This window comes from Rousettus aegyptiacus, unplaced genomic scaffold, assembly GCF_014176215.1.
Source record: "Rousettus aegyptiacus isolate mRouAeg1 unplaced genomic scaffold, mRouAeg1.p scaffold_m13_p_11, whole genome shotgun sequence".
NCBI lineage: Eukaryota > Metazoa > Chordata > Mammalia > Chiroptera > Pteropodidae > Rousettus > Rousettus aegyptiacus.
This window is the reverse complement of record NW_023416286.1, coordinates 42345441-42360606: the sequence shown is the minus strand read 5'-3', so window position 1 is coordinate 42360606 and position 15166 is coordinate 42345441. Positions and strand designations below refer to the sequence as shown.

The following is a 15166-nucleotide window of genomic DNA, read 5'->3' as shown; positions in this document are numbered from 1 at the left end:
CAGGCCTGGCTCTGAGCAGATCCTGTCCCTTTTGTCCTTTATGGAGTAAGGGAGATAGTGAGAGCCACGGGAGACCTGTTCCTGCTCCCCACTTTTTAGGTTTTCCCTCTGCCTCCAGGCAGTAGCGACAGAACACAGAACTCTCTCACACAGGAGGCAGGCCCTGGGCCTGTGGCAAATCAGTGTGATTCTCTTGACCCCCAATATTATTGTCAGATGAATCTGGTTTAAAAGCAACCTCAGGGGCAATCTTAAAGGAAAAAGATTTCATCAGAAACCAGCATGCAGAGTGGGAGGAGATCTCCCTCCCTGGGCCTAGGGGATGGTGTGTGGGAACTGCAGCAGAGACTCAGGGGTCTCGTGAGTCCCTGTTCAGAGCACAGGGCCCCCTAAGTGCAAAGACTGGGATGAGCACCCAAGTACCCTGTCTTTCCAACATTTCAGCTCATGCCAAGCCCTATGGCACAGCCACTCCAGCCTGGGTACTCTGGGAAAATGCGAGGAAGGGTGTGGGGCACAGCCAGAACCAGGTCCCCTCTTCCTGGTGTGTCTGGCCAGTTCTACCCTCTGCTTTGTGAGCTTACGGGATTCAGTCTTGAGGTATCCTTGCCCCAGCACTAACCCCTAAGGGAACTAACTCTGAATACCCTTTTGATAAAGTTGTTTATGTAAATGGCTGAGTAAATAATTGAAAAGTTCAACACAGGAAGTGTCTGGCGGTGGGGGTGGTCTGTCAGAGGGACCCTGTAAAGATGGACTGAAGCGGAGGGGGCTTATGTTGTTGTCCCAGCCCTGTCACTGACCAGCCGTTTGACCTTGAACAAGTTATTTCCACTCTCTGTCATATAAGTACCGCACGCTAACCGATTGCGCTACTGGAGCTCCCATTTACACTCTCTGGACTTCAGGTTCCTCATTCAGAAGCTGCATGACCTCTACCAGCTCTGACCCACTAGCTTCTTTTAACAGACACCCTGGGCACTCTCCTAGGCAGCGTTTTCCAAAGCATAGTGTACGGTTCACGTAATTACTGCTCAGCAATCACCTAGGATGCTTTCTTTTAATGCAGCTTCGAGAGCCTCAATTCTAGACCTATTAAATCTGGAGTTTCTGTGTTTTAGAAATCTGTTTTAAATAGTATCTATCCCACATGCAATTTGAGAACCACAGTCAGATGGTGTATGCTTTCTTCTAAATTGTCTTGACCTCAGCTACTTTTTCTTCTCTCCTCTCCATCCACTGAGTCTGACACCAACCTCTCTACTCCTTTCTGTGCACTGCCCCACCCCCAACACACAAATAGCTAAAACAGCAATGTGAGGCAATCCCTCTATCCTTGATCCCTTCCTTTTGCACAGTGAGTGATGGCTTTATCTCTTGGTGGTGAAGTATGGCCTTCAGCTGGAGGTATTTAAGACGCAGCAGCCAGGTCCCAGACACAGCTGCAAGACAAAGGCAGACCTTGACAGGCTCAGGAAGGACAGAAGCCACCCTTGAGAGCAGAGGCACTAGCAGCAGCAGCAGCAGCAACAGCACTGCTACCAGCTGCCAGGGAACAATGCTCCTGGCAACGTTTAAGCTGTGTGCTGGAAGCTCCTATAGACATATGCACAACATGAAGGGTGAGTTCCCTGGGGGAAAGGGTGTTCAGGGTGGTGACCGGGAGCTCTCAGGCATGTGGTATAGTGGGGGGAAGTAGTGGACTAGGGGCAAACCACTCAGATTCTGATCCCACTTTTGCCTCTGATGGGGTGAGTCTGTGCAAGTCTTATCCCTTCTGGACCTCAATTTTTCCACCTGAACAATTGGGCTGGATACCAAGATGCCTATATCCTTTCCAGATTCTGTAATTTCTGGTCACTTCTCCAGGGCTCTAATTTTCCTTGAACTCTTCTTAACTCAGCCTTCCTCTAGGATCAGTACCAAGAGTACCACAAAAGTCCTAGCTACCATGATAGAGATAGGAGTAAGCCTTGACTCTAACCAGCAGTGTTGGCAAACGTGAAACACGAGCAGGGAAGAGAGGGGGAGAAGAAAAAAAAGGGGGAGTAAGACAGCAGAAAAGACCCTAGCTGCTGACAGCTACACAGATCTTAGGGGATGGGTATCTTTAATTCTCCTTCTGCAGCAGAATTTTTCTGGTTGTTTGAATAAAGCTTCTCTCCCCTTCAAGAAGGAAACACTGGTGTGGCCCCTGTCTCCAGGCAGGACCAGGTCCAGCCAGCCCAGATGGAAGGCAGACTTCTGGGCCCTGGAGGCAGGCTGGTGCAGTGTAACGAGCCCTGGACTGGGAGTTGACCAGCCCCTGGTTCAGGTCTCTACTAGGAATCTATGTGTTCCTGATCAAGTCACCTTCCTCTCCAAGCCAGTGACAAGGGGAAGGGGTGAAAGGAGACTTCCTGCTTCTAGGCAAGTTTCTTTCCCTCCCTCCAGGGCTGAGGCACCAAGCTGTGTTGGCCATTGGACAGGAGCTGAACCGGAGGGCGCTGGGGGTCATACCCCCAAGTGCATGGATTAACCAGGTCCGGCGTGGGAGTGCTTTTCTTGGTAAGTGCTAAGGCTTCTGGGCTTCTGCCAGTGGCAGGAGCCTCACAGGGAGCAAACACTGTACATGTGGCTCTGGTCTCCCCCACACCCCTGGCCTTTCTTACTTCGACAGGATGGGAATGGAGTTTCTTACAGCCAGATCCCCATCCTGTCACCTGCAGCTGCTATGTCTAACTCGACCTGCAGGCTGAATACTATGGCTTTGGTCTTGGCTATTCAGAAGAAAGATCAGATCTAGAGATCAAAATGGATAAAAAGCTAGTGGGAGGCTAGGGGACCAGTAGGAACCTTGGTCTCTCCTTGGCTGTGTATCCAGGCACTCGACTGGAAGACACTCTCTACAGTGACCAGGAGCTGGCCTATATCCAGCAGGGAGAGGAGGCCATGCAGAAAGCCCTGGGCATCCTCAGCAGCCAGGAGGGCTGGAAGGAGGAGAACCAGCAGGTGAGAGGGAGGGGAGGGGAGGAGAGGAACACACAATTCTTTACTATTCCATTGCCATCCTCACGGCCAGTTGTGGGGGTCTGCTCTTCTCAGAATTCCTATCTTGTGTAGTAGTCACTGGGCAACAGTTTTAAGTTTAGCACTCTCCTTTCCTAAGAATACATCCTCAGATACTCCCTTCCCCCATGAAATATATTTTAGAGACTAACATTTGAGAAACATTATTCCCGTATCCTTAGCTACCTCCAAGTACATTTTATACCTATTAAGCAGAGACCATGCAATAGGGGTTCTGCATGCACTAGAGGTCTCATCACACTGGGCCAGTTCTCATGCCAAGGTACAGTGTCTGTGCTGTGCAGCCTGCCTTATGGCTGAGCTTGCAGGGGTGATCTGGGCTCACCTGCATCAACGCAGATGGCCCAAAGCCTTCTGGGCTGCTTGTGAGTATTGCCCTTTTGCTGGGAGCCAGTAATGAGGCACATATTAAAAGCAAGTGACTCTATCGAGATTTTGATGGTTTTATCTTCACCAAAAGCTTACATACTACCCACTACCCAAGGTTCAGGTAATACAGCTTCATCTCCAAACTCCCAGAGTTAACAGACTACTAGTTTGAGAGTCAATGAATCTGGGATTGAGGCTGAGTACTGCTCTTAGCAAAGTGTCTCTGGGGCATGTCAATTACCTTCTCTGGACCTACATCTTTCTTAGGTGAAATGAGGTAGTGAACTAAAAAATTCTTTAAAGATCTCGAACATCATATGTAATTAGTTGGTTATAGACTAGACTTTTCCCAATCTCAGATTTGCCTCTCTCAGGATCTCAGCTTCTAAAGTAAGGTTTTCAGTTGGGCCTGCCCACACTCAACATTTACTGACAAGAAAAAAGGTACCTGGGAGCAGTCAGGTGGCCTTGCAAATCTTCGGCAGTATGAGGTTTGTGGCAGGAAAGATAAACTACTCTATCTTAATCGGAAATAGTTCCGGGTTTCCTAATACTTAGAGTTCTTTTTGCTATTCCCCTTACTGACTTGCCTGGCATTATCCATGTGCCCTAGGCTAGGAATATTTTTCTCTAACCTTTACGCTAGGGCTCCTTTCTCTCCCTGACAGACCAATGGGGACAAAGTACTGAGTAAAGTGGTTCCAGAAGTGGGCAAGGTATTCCGGCTGGAGGTGGTGGTGGATCAGCCCATGGAGAGGCTTTATGAAGAGCTTGTGGAACGTATGGAGGCAATGGGAGAGTGGAACCCAAATGTCAAGGAGATCAAGGTGAAGAGAGTCTGGTATGGGTGGCAGAGACCCACAAGAGCCCAGTCTGAGAGGTGGGCTAAAACTGTGGGTGGTACCTTGCCCCCGGAACTGGCTAAATAGTAATTCTGGTTTCCTGTGGTCTGGTAGGTCCTGCAGAAGATTGGAAAAGACACAATGATCACCCATGAGTTGGCTGCAGATTCAGCAGGAAGCCTCGTGGGGCCCCGTGACTTCGTGAGTGTACGCTGTGCTAAGCGCCGAGGCTCCACCTGTGTGCTGGCTGGCATGGCCACACACTTCGGGGAAATGCCTGAACAGAAAGGTGTCATCAGGTAATACTGGCAGCAGGCTCAATAGCTCCTCTTCCTAACACAGGCCTTTGGGCCCTAGTGTGCAATAAATTCCTGGCTCCAAGAAACTAATTCTTGGTCCCTCAACTTCCTTTTGCAAAGGAAGATTCTCATTTTCCACAGCAGAGAAAGAAGACAAGATTGGCTCTACTTATATAGCCGGTTTGTCTGGACCCTTCCAGAAAGTTTAAGAACCTTAATAATTTTCTAAAGCAAGGGGAAGGGCTGAGGTTTAGCTGGTATAGTCAGGTACGACTGTACTGGTAATTAAAATATAATCTATACCACTTAGAATTCAGCAGCTGAATTCTCCAGGGGCCCCAGCCACCATCCCAAATGCTTTCCCCGATGTCCCTATCATCCAGCAACTAAAAGGCACTATATGGAGGCCTCTAGGTTTGAGCTCCAGCTCTAATCAGCATTTGTTCTGATGAGCTGGTAACCATGCCAACTGTTAAGTATCACTCGTGGCATAGGTTAATTCTCTGATGAGATTTGGAAAGACAGGGCACTCAGGAAATGTGGCTAGAATAACTCACAGCATTAGAAAACTCTGAATTGTCCTCCTGACTTGACTTTTCATTTGCCAGAGCTGAGCATGGTCCCACTTGCATGGTGCTCCATCCGCTGGCTGGAAGTCCCTCAAAGACCAAACTCACTTGGCTGCTCAGCATTGACCTCAAGGTGAGAGGCACAGGAAATAGCTCAGTAGGAAAGTGGGGAGAGAAAAATAGATTCCTACCCCTCCCATGTTATCCCACATGGAACAGGAAACATCCTCTTCCATTTTGAGAATCAGACAATTGAAGATGAAAGAGACCTGAGTAATGGCTTAACTGATATTCCTTCTCAAAAGCCTGCAATGGCTCCCCTCTTAACTCTCATGTCAAATCTCAACTCTAGTTGTTTTAGAAAGAAGCATACTGAGACCCAGAGGTATGCTAACTAGTTCAGGGTCACACAGATGGGAAAACACAACTGAAATTGGTCTTCGCTACAAATCCTATTTCTGACACTGTTGTGAAAGCAGGGCAGCAATGCAGTCCTCCAGCCCTTGACCCTGGTCAACCACAAGGTTGCACGTGTAAATACAGTGAGAGGATCAAGCACACGCCAGCCCATAAGGTTTGTGATAGGGTGCAGGTCTCTAGAATGATACATTAACCACAAGATGACCAAATTCTACTATCTTCTACCTTAGGGATGGCTGCCAAAGACAATCATCAACCAGGTCCTATCACAGACCCAGGTGGACTTTGCCAACCATCTGCGTAAGCACTTGGAGTCCAGCTCCACTCCTGAAGCCAGGTGTTAAAGACCAGCCTACAGCTCCCAAGTGTTCTAGCTGCATTTGCTTGCACGCTCATCAGGAAAATCTCTTCCAAAAGCCTGCAAGTCTGAGAGCTTCATCTGGGAACAGTGGGATGGGGATGGCAGTGTATTTACAGTATACTAGGACTCACTGGTAAAATTTTAGAACCAAGAAAATAAGGATGAGGCTCTTAGATAAAGAAGGAGGGCCTTCTAACTTCATTCACTGATTAGCTGTGAAATGAAGGTTATGGGCTTCAAAATTTTCTCTGGGTCCTTACTTGTCTACTTAAAAACATCTTTAAATGCTACTAGCTGAGTGAGAGGGTACAAAGGGTACTAAATACACGGATTGGGGCCTCGTGCTTTATGAGTTCAAGAGCTCCGTTCTCCACAGGCAGTGTGTGAGGGACATGGTAGGGTCTTACAAGAAAGGCTCCAGCCAACCCTCTGTCTAAGTAAGCAGGGAGCTGTACCAGCCAACTCCACATAACAGGTACCTTCCAGAAACCTAGTCCAAGTGTTCTTGATGAAAACACACAAAACTTTTAGACCGGTTCCCATACTTCTTCCATGAGCACCAGAATAAAGAACCATAACTAATACAGAAACTTCAGTCTGTACCTGTTTTAAAATCCTACTCTTAAAAAGTCTATTCAAGTAAATTGCAACTTCATACTAAAGGAATCCTGGACTAAAATTTTAATTAAACTAAACCCCTTAGCTCATTAAAAGAAAAAAAACTACTAGGGACTTATGTTATTCAATTATTTAGAATCTGTTACCAGAATCTCTCATTAAATTTTAATTTCCACGATAAGTACAAGCCTAAATCAGTTCTTAACTTGATAACTAGTAGCTGATTAATGGGCACTAGAAGATGAAGATTATGACTGAGGATTTTTATTTACCTAATAGGAAGGATAATGCCAAATATGAGTGAATGAATATTAGTAAGATAAAGTTAAAAACGTAAATTGAGATGGGATTATTTTGCTAAAATGTATATATAGGATGAAAAACCAACCATTACCACTTGAAGCTTTTCCAGTCTAGTGCTAATAGCACTGATGATTTTTACCATTTAAAAATAAAGCTCTTATTTATTAAATTAGCAGTAGCAGGAATGCTGTTATTTGATATTGAAATTTTGCAGCCGATAAAAGTTATTTATTATTATTTATTCTGATAGCTTTTTAGAATAGACTATTTTTGGCATAAATAAAATCATTGCTTACCTACCCAAGAGCCTCAGAGTGGGAGAGGATATTTGTAGAAGTATATCTAGAATAGAATTATCATCTATGCCCAGCTAAGAGAAAATGGTTACTTGATTAAAGATGTGTAAAGCAATATACATTCTGGCTTCAAGAGAATGGGCTGGTAGTAAAGAAATGGGCTTTCAACACACACCATGGTTTTGAGCTTGCTTATAATTTGCTGTCTCTAAACTATGCAATGGTGTCTTTGACATGACTTGGAAATATTCTCTCATCTGTTTAATTTTACTTTGGAATAAGTTGTGATGATCTACTTACAGAAACCATTTTATAAAGAACTATATGATGAGTGGGTATTTTTGGAGCCCTTCCAATAAAACTTATCAAATACACACACACATTTTAAATATGAAGTATAAAGAGGCAAAATTCTCTCTGTAACCTCTGACTTATGAAAATCAAATGTACAAAAAATAAATATAGATGGGGTAATTATATTTTTACATTTTGTAACTTATTTTATATAACTATACTTGTGGTCTTTCATATCATAAAGAATTTACCTCCATTTTCCTCTAAATTATACCATCCTCGTCTACTTTCAGTTTTTAAAACCCTGATGATCCAGAAGCTTTGTAACCAAGTCTGCCCTTTAAGACCAGCTATGAATGAATAGGTGTCCAGGTGTGACATGCTGAGACTCCAGCCTACGATCATACTGATTTGGTGTTAGGTTTCCTGTTAAGAGATGTGGAAGAGCCAAAACAAAGAGCCTCGGTGATTTGTTAGGAAACAAATATGTTAGTCTAAGCTACTGTGTGAAGACACCAATAGTTACTTGAAATTTGGGAAATTTCTTAAACGGGTATAATACATGGTCATTCTTGGCAACATATTACCTACTTTGCAGTGAACCACTCCACTTATTAACCTAGGTAGAAAGTTATATGTGGGAGAGTCTTTGGGACTATCCTGGGAGGGCTGCATTGCCACTGACATATTAAAAAAAAAAAAAAAGAGGGACACAGAAAAGCCATAAAGGAACCCCCAAGAAAGGCTCATTCTTATATTTTAGTTTTTAGCAATCTGAAAACTGCCCTTTAACTATCAGCTATTACAAAGGAAGATAATAAGCAAGGCAGGAAAACAATCTGCACATATTAACATGCGTGTTCAAAGAGAGGAACTGGAGGGAGTCATTAACCTTTTAACTCTTGTTCACCTCCCCGAGAGTCTCATTTTCACAAGATAAAGATTGTTGTAGTGTTGGGTGGAGAGAAGGGAAGCAGTAGGAGAGAGGCTGAGATATGAATCAGAAACCTGTCTCTTTCCTTCAGTGCTGGCTCCCATTCTTGACACTGCCCACATTCCTGACACTGTCATCAAGAGGAACCCAACCTGAAAGGGAAGCAAAGTGCCACACACACTTAAACACAAGTTTTATTTGGGAAGAATTTCTAATTGTTAAAGCTGCAAGCGAGTTCCTTTCACAATTATATAGTTCTAGAGCCCTAGTAGTTTCAGAGATCCCAGTGTTCCAAAGTATATTTCAAAATTAATAATAAAAACAATCACACACTAAAAGGAAAGAGCTCTTAGATTGGTTTGGAATGTACAGCCATTGCTTTCAATTGTTCTCAGAAACAGGCCCACCACTTCCTTGGAAATCAGGCTGGATGGAGTCAATGCCCACACACACAAAAAAACTCTTCAAATAAGTTAGCTACTTGGACAAGATTATACACTCCTTAAAAAATACAGTAAGACAGTTAAGTCCCAGTGGATGGGTACATGGCACAGCACCAGCTTCACAAGGACCTTCTGGGATCCTAGGGCCAGCAGTTGTTGGCATATGGCACACAAAATAAAAGCAGTCACCAGAAGCGGGGAGAGTGTTGAAGGGCAGCGAGTGTCTCTCAGTCCCGCCCAGTCTTTTAACTTGCTAACAGCAGAGGCTGCATTCTGCAGGATCTTTGGGATAACATTTGAGAGTTAAAAAAGCAAACAAACAAAAAAAATCCCCCAATACTATTCCCCAGAAAATCCACATCTGCAAAGGGAGAGAGACCTAGTCAGGGTTCCCATGGGGGACTCCGCCTCCCATCCACTTCTGTTTCCACGTGATATAAGACATCAGCCAGAGTATGTTCTACGACAGCGCCCCAGCCCATGTCACTCATCTATGGGAGGAACGAGAAACATGGAAATCAGGTGATTAGAATAACTACAGCAATTAACAAAGATGCTGAGGATGCATGTGGACATTTTTAATTGTTACTCACAGGGCGGTAAGTGAGATCCTTTGGAGGATACTTGAAGCACGGTCCAAAGTTAATGGAAACCTGGGATAAATTCAATTCAAGCAGACATAAAAAACAAAAGAATCTAGTAAAAAAGTTAATGGGACATTTTTCTCTTTAAAGGTAGCTGTGATAAACAGGGTATAACTGGAACAAATAATATATATTAATAATGCTAAAAGTGGCCAACACCTTAATGTGCATAATGTCCATCAAGAATTAGGTTAATAAAAAACATTGATTTCTGTTTATAACCTAAAGATTTCCTTATTTTATTTCCATGGTGGTTAACTGACTGACTAATCATTTTTTTAAAAAATCAAGTTACAAACTAATGGTAGGTTATCATAACCTGTAACACCAAATTGATTTTTGTACATACATACTTCTTATCTTTTATATTGAACAATAACATTTACAACACAGTACATTCAAAGGACAAGTATGGGACACAGGAATTTCAAGATCTTAACCTATCCAAGCAAATCCTTCCCCAAACACCCAACTATTTCTGTTACAGTTAACAGTTGGAAAACATTCCTATCTTACTCTTAAGCTATTCAGATTTCTTTTTAGAACTTAGTCAATGGCTCTTTCATCATTAGCCATTCACTTATTTTCCTCAAGTTCTGTTCACAGAATGAACAGATGATACATACCGTGCAGCTCTTGTATAGTGAGATGGCCGGAAAGTAAACTCCCTCAAAAATGTCTTTGTAAGCCACACCTTGATTGACACCATTTTTATAAAATATTATCTGAAACAAAACCATGGTTTTACTTTAGAATTTAGAAACAGAACAAGCTAAAAAAGAACTCACCTGGAGAACATTTTAGAAATTCTGCCAGGATATTGATAATAATGTATTCCAAGAATAACGTACAGCTTGTGTAATAACATCTTATATAATCATATTTATATGCACTATTCTAGTTCATCCTTAGGTTTCTGCATTCCTATGCTACTTATACCAAACAGTTGTATTTTCTATCATTCCTTATATTATATTTATAAAAAGTATTTGGTCTACTGATTCCTTGGAACTGTAACTGTTTACGCTTATTTGTCCCCTTCCCTTTGCATCATGTTTTCACTTCTGCATTTCTACTTTGAAAATCTCTTAGGATATTGTCACTCTCTGAATCCTCATTTTCTTTGTCCTTTATTTCCCCAAACTACCCAATATTCTCTCTTAACCACTACATATGGACTTCAGAAAAGGTTTCTTATCTTGAAGTAACTGTCTCTTCTTCCCAGCAAGAGCTATCTTCTCCCTGGCTGTACATTAAGTCCTCACTTAACGCCGTCAAAACGTCCTTGAAACTGTGGTGAAACAAAATGTATTGAAATCAAGTTTACCACAGGCTAACTGATATAAACAAGAGTTAAGTTCCTATGGCATCTCATCAATGTTATAACCAAATGACGTTATTCGAGGACCTGCTGTATTTTCTGGCTATATCATCCTTTGGTCTATTAACTGCTTCCCTTCACTATTTTTTTCCTAAAACAACTAGAACCCTGGTTTTTTTCCCCCTCCCGTATTAGCTTCTATTACTAACCCAGGTTGCTTCACAGGATTTTTATAGAAAAATGTTTGCGGCCCAGAACTTTCTTCCTTCCCTTCCCCTCCTATTTTTGGCCCTTGCACCTGGTCCAGATGTGTCGGCCCTTCTTTGACTTTGACTATGCTTTGACCTTGGGCAGAAATGTTTCCATTAACCACTAGAAAGGGAAGTAGGGCAAGCTCTGGAGGACAATGAATGAGCCATTACAGCTCTGGCAGCCTCCTCTTCTATTCCTGTATTCCTCCCTCTGTACTTGATACCTTCTCTAATAAAGAATAAATATCTCTGATTTGCTTCCTCGATCACTCTTAGATTTCCTTATTAGACCACTGTTCACCTTTTCTCTACAGAGTGTTCCTGAAAGAACCCTGGTCATCCCTCTAATAGCAGCAGTATGTTATCATATGAAGAACACAAACACAATAGGCAAAGAATGAGCTTGAATGAGCTTACTCTGCTGCTAGAGAACTGTGTTACCAGAAAATCCCTTCCTTCTTTGGGCCTCCTTTTCCTCACTTTTATAATTAGACGGTTGACCTCGATCTTCAAGGTCTTATAGTTCTGACGTTTTTGTGACCATGACTCACCTCACTATGGGGAGTTTGCTTTAGACTCTTCTCGGCTTTATCCACAAAGTCTTTCTCCTCAAAATACAAGTAACTCTTGAACTTTATCAAAGCCTTGAAAACCAAGAGAGAAAAAAAAGAGACTCAATGAAGCATCAGCTATATCACACAAATAGCAGAGTCATGTGCTCTGTAACAGAAATTAAGTCTCTGCAGAGTTAGCTTTGTGAGATTTTGAACTGTGTGTTTCTTAAAGAGTACCAGATGACCCGTTAAACATTTTCAAAAAAGGCCTTTATGTGAGGAAAAATACATATAAATACATATACACTCTCACCACAACAAAATTGGAACAACTAAAATTCTCATACACTGTTAGTAGAAATGGAAAGTCTGGTAATTTCTTATAAACTAAATACATAACTACTCTATGTATATCTACTTCTAGATACTGACCCAAAAGAAATAAAAACATGTTTACAAAGAGATTTGTTCAAGAATGTTCATAACAACTTTATTCCTAACAGTCTCATCCTTGAAAATAGCCCAAGTGTCCATCAACAGGAAAATGGGTATGTTATATATTAATTATATTTCAATAAAGCTGACAAAAAAAGGAAAATGGATAAACAAACTACAGTATAGTCATACAATGGAATACTACTCTGTAGTAAAAAGCAAACTACAAGTACATGCAACAACATGGACGAACCTCAAAAACATCGGGTCAAACAGTAAAATCCAGATACAAAGACTACATACTGCATGGTTCCATTTATATAAGACCAAGAACAAGAAAAACCTACAGAACAGAATTATGATGGGAAGAACTATTTTAAACCACAGTTGCCTCTATGAAGGTGGGAAAGGACATGAGGGACTTTCTGCTGTGATGATAGATTCTATGTCTTGATAGGGGTTTGGGTCAAACTCAAAACTCAATGACTGCTCACTTAAAATTTGGACATTTAATTTTACATAAATTTTATGTCAAAAAAAAAAAAACTAAACAAAGGTTAAACTTTAGCTAATGATGTGCATCCTGAAGAACTTAAGAGGGAGTGTACTGAGGTCTGCAATATTATCTGAAGTACATTTAAAAAAGATGGATGGATGGGTGGGTGGAAGAATGAATGGGTAACATGTAAATGGTAGAATCTAGGTGATGGGTATTTGGATGCTGACTTTTAAATTCTTTCAACTTTGTTATGTCTAAAATTTTCATAATGAAATGTTGGAAAATATATGAATGGTGGGTCAGCATCACAAAAGGCCATAGCTGCAGGTACTGGCTGCCACAGGTCTTCAAATCCAGGAGGACAAACTCACCTTATCTTTATAAGTATCAGGCAGTGACTTGGCTGTCTCTGTGTCTTCAGGAAGATTAATATAGAATCCCAGGACATCTCCTTGTCCATAGCCAGAAGAGTAGTGTTTGCCAATGGACTGGTGGAATTTGGTTCCTTTTTTGCTCCGCCAAGAATAGCTAAATTTATCATAACCTAAGGGAGCCTGAAGGTTGCCTGTCTCAATAAAAAGATACACAGGAAATCAGAAGACCTCAACTCAATTCTGGTTTGCTAGATTTTACTCCCTTTTTTAGAAGGGTCAATTTTATAAAACTGCTAACAAACTATTTCTTACAAACAAAGAATTACAAAAATATTCTAGGAACTGCCAAGCACCTAACCCCTCAAAAATGGAATTTTATGCCCACAGTTTGGGAAGACCAAAGGCTGTAAAGCTCAGCCAGATGGTCTATACCTTTCTACTTGCTTCAATGTCCATACTATAGCTCGAGCTTACCTAATGGCTGGGACCAACCCAGTCTAGCAGCAGTGTCTGGCGGCATCTCATCCACCGTGATTTCAAAGTACCAGGAACCTTTTCGTACCCCATGAGACGCCCGCACCATAGAGTAGCCCTTCTCTCCAACCACAGTCAGCCGGTCATCAGAGATTTTTAACTGAGGAGCTGCGGTGATAGAAAAAATAAAGGCCTCCAACTTATTTGAGGTACTTGGAGACAACTGCCACAAAAACATGAGTCCCTTAAACTCCAGAAAAACAAAATGAAATATCAGGTCAGGAATTGGAAATATTAGTTCAGGAGTTTAAAAATTTCCACTTAAGATACAGACGAAAGAGAGAGGAAGAAAAAGGAAGTTGTTAAGTAATCTAGCTTTTATTATATGTGATTATATTTAAGAGGACAAGTTAAAATTAATTATACTGCTACTCCCTAAAATATAACAGACTAGTTGTCATGTGTTTGGATCCTGATTTTAATAAACCATCCTTTAAGACTTAACTTTTTGAAACAATTTCAGACTTTCGAAGAGTCCTCACTCAGCTTCCCCAAATGTTAACACCATCTATAACCACAATGTAATTATCAAAACCAGAAAACTAACATTAATACAATCCTATTAACTAGTCAAGAGATGATTTTCAAATTAAGCCAATTATCCACATAATATCCCTTTTCTGGTCTAATCCAAGATCCCACGATTCATTTAGTTGTCATGGCTCCTTAGTCTCTTTCAATCTGGGACAATTCCTCAAGCCTTTCATGACAGTGACATTTTGAAGAGTACCGGTCACTTTAGTTTGTAGAATATCACTCACTTTGGTTTGTCTGTTTCTTCTTGTTTAAGTCCAGGTTATGCCTTTTTGTCAGGAACAATGGAGAAGTGATGCTATAGCTCTCAGTGCATCACATAAGGAAGCACTGATGTCAAAATAGTGATGTTAAACTTTGATCACTTGGTTAAGGCCATTTTGGAAATAGATCCTCCAGTTCCATAGATAGTTCCAGAGATAGCAGCCCCAGCTAGGAGATTGACTGCAACCTCATGAGTTTTTCTAAACCAGAACACATAACTAAGCTGCTCCCAGATTCCTGACCCTCAGAAACTGTGGGAAATAATAAACATTTGTAGTTTTAGACTGTTAAGTTTTATGGTACTTTGTTATACAGCATTAGCTTATTAACACAAGGAGAATGTCTTTGGTTGTAAGAGATACACAATAAAATTCTCAAAGGTCAAAGGGCATCATGACAACTTACTCTCAAATGATTCAGATAAGTTTTGTACTGTTCTTACGACCTTTTTATAAGTCTGAGATTATTTCAAAATAAAAAGTTTAAAGAACACAATATAGATTTATCATTAATTTTTATAAGGCTTGGCATAAATAGCAGGCTGCCACTGCTATACTATGTATCAAGGTAAAGGCCAGTGTTCTCACTTTTTTTTCATCTCCAGAATTACAGTTATTATGTATAGTGAAACACAAGTCTCACTTCTTAAATCCAGAAGTCACTTATTTAGCCCTTCCCAACTTTCAAAGTATGCTTGTCATCAACATGAGCCAAGCAAATCCAAATATAATTGACTTTATACCATGGGATTACATTACTTCAAACAACAAGCATCAATACAAGTGTTAGTATTTAGCATTAAACCAAGAAATAACAGGCTTCCAAATGTAATAAATATATGAATCTGTTTAGATCCAATTCAATGAACTGAAAGAGGTATATTTTATTTTCACTTTGAAAAATCTTATACTTTCTAAATATTGTTAACAGTGTTCAGAA

At 41.3% G+C, this 15166-nt stretch overlaps 2 protein-coding genes across 5 annotated transcripts in view; one reads left to right on the top strand and one right to left on the bottom strand.

The window, feature by feature from the left end:
- The first annotated feature begins 1286 nt into the window (after positions 1-1286).
- Positions 1287-7625, top strand: STAR (steroidogenic acute regulatory protein). 2 transcript variants are annotated; one of them, XM_016155246.2, is made up of 7 exons: positions 1432-1622; positions 2434-2547; positions 2864-2991; positions 4107-4265; positions 4395-4579; positions 5188-5281; positions 5799-7625. In XM_016155246.2, exons 1-7 carry the CDS (start codon positions 1559-1561, stop codon positions 5910-5912), a joined length of 858 nt encoding a protein of 285 aa, XP_016010732.2. In that variant the 5' UTR covers positions 1432-1558; the 3' UTR covers positions 5913-7625. The 2 variants fall into 2 exon arrangements, with proteins under 2 accessions (XP_036084618.1, XP_016010732.2); XM_036228725.1 differs by lacking the exon at positions 5799-7625 and having other exon boundaries at positions 1287-1622; positions 5188-5407.
- Positions 2863-15166, bottom strand: part of ASH2L (ASH2 like, histone lysine methyltransferase complex subunit) — a 27075-nt gene continuing 14771 nt past the window's right edge. Inside the window, exons 11-17 of one of the 3 annotated variants that reach the window (XM_036228723.1) lie at positions 13370-13537; positions 12893-13086; positions 11585-11677; positions 10088-10186; positions 9411-9470; positions 9197-9308; positions 2863-8526 (exon numbers count right to left, since the gene is read on the bottom strand). In XM_036228723.1, coding sequence (XP_036084616.1) covers positions 9201-9308; positions 9411-9470; positions 10088-10186; positions 11585-11677; positions 12893-13086; positions 13370-13537 — 722 coding nt within the window. In that variant the 3' untranslated portion in view covers positions 2863-8526; positions 9197-9200. Of the gene's footprint in view, positions 8527-8550; positions 9309-9410; positions 9471-10087; positions 10187-10249; positions 10753-11584; positions 11678-12892; positions 13087-13369; positions 13538-15166 lie in introns of those variants that run through there. The other 2 variants (XM_016155243.2, XM_036228724.1) reach the window with 2 other exon arrangements.

Excerpts from the sequence above, each read along its gene's own strand:
- STAR (XM_036228725.1), top strand. The coding sequence starts at position 1,391 with ATGGCCTTCAGCTGGAGGTATTTAAGACGCAGCAGCCAGGTCCCAGAC. Across the intron at positions 1,623-2,433 it reads ACATATGCACAACATGAAGG|GGCTGAGGCACCAAGCTGTG; the intron begins GTGAGTTCCCTG and ends CCCTCCCTCCAG. Across the intron at positions 2,548-2,863 it reads GCGTGGGAGTGCTTTTCTTG|GCACTCGACTGGAAGACACT; the intron begins GTAAGTGCTAAG and ends CTGTGTATCCAG.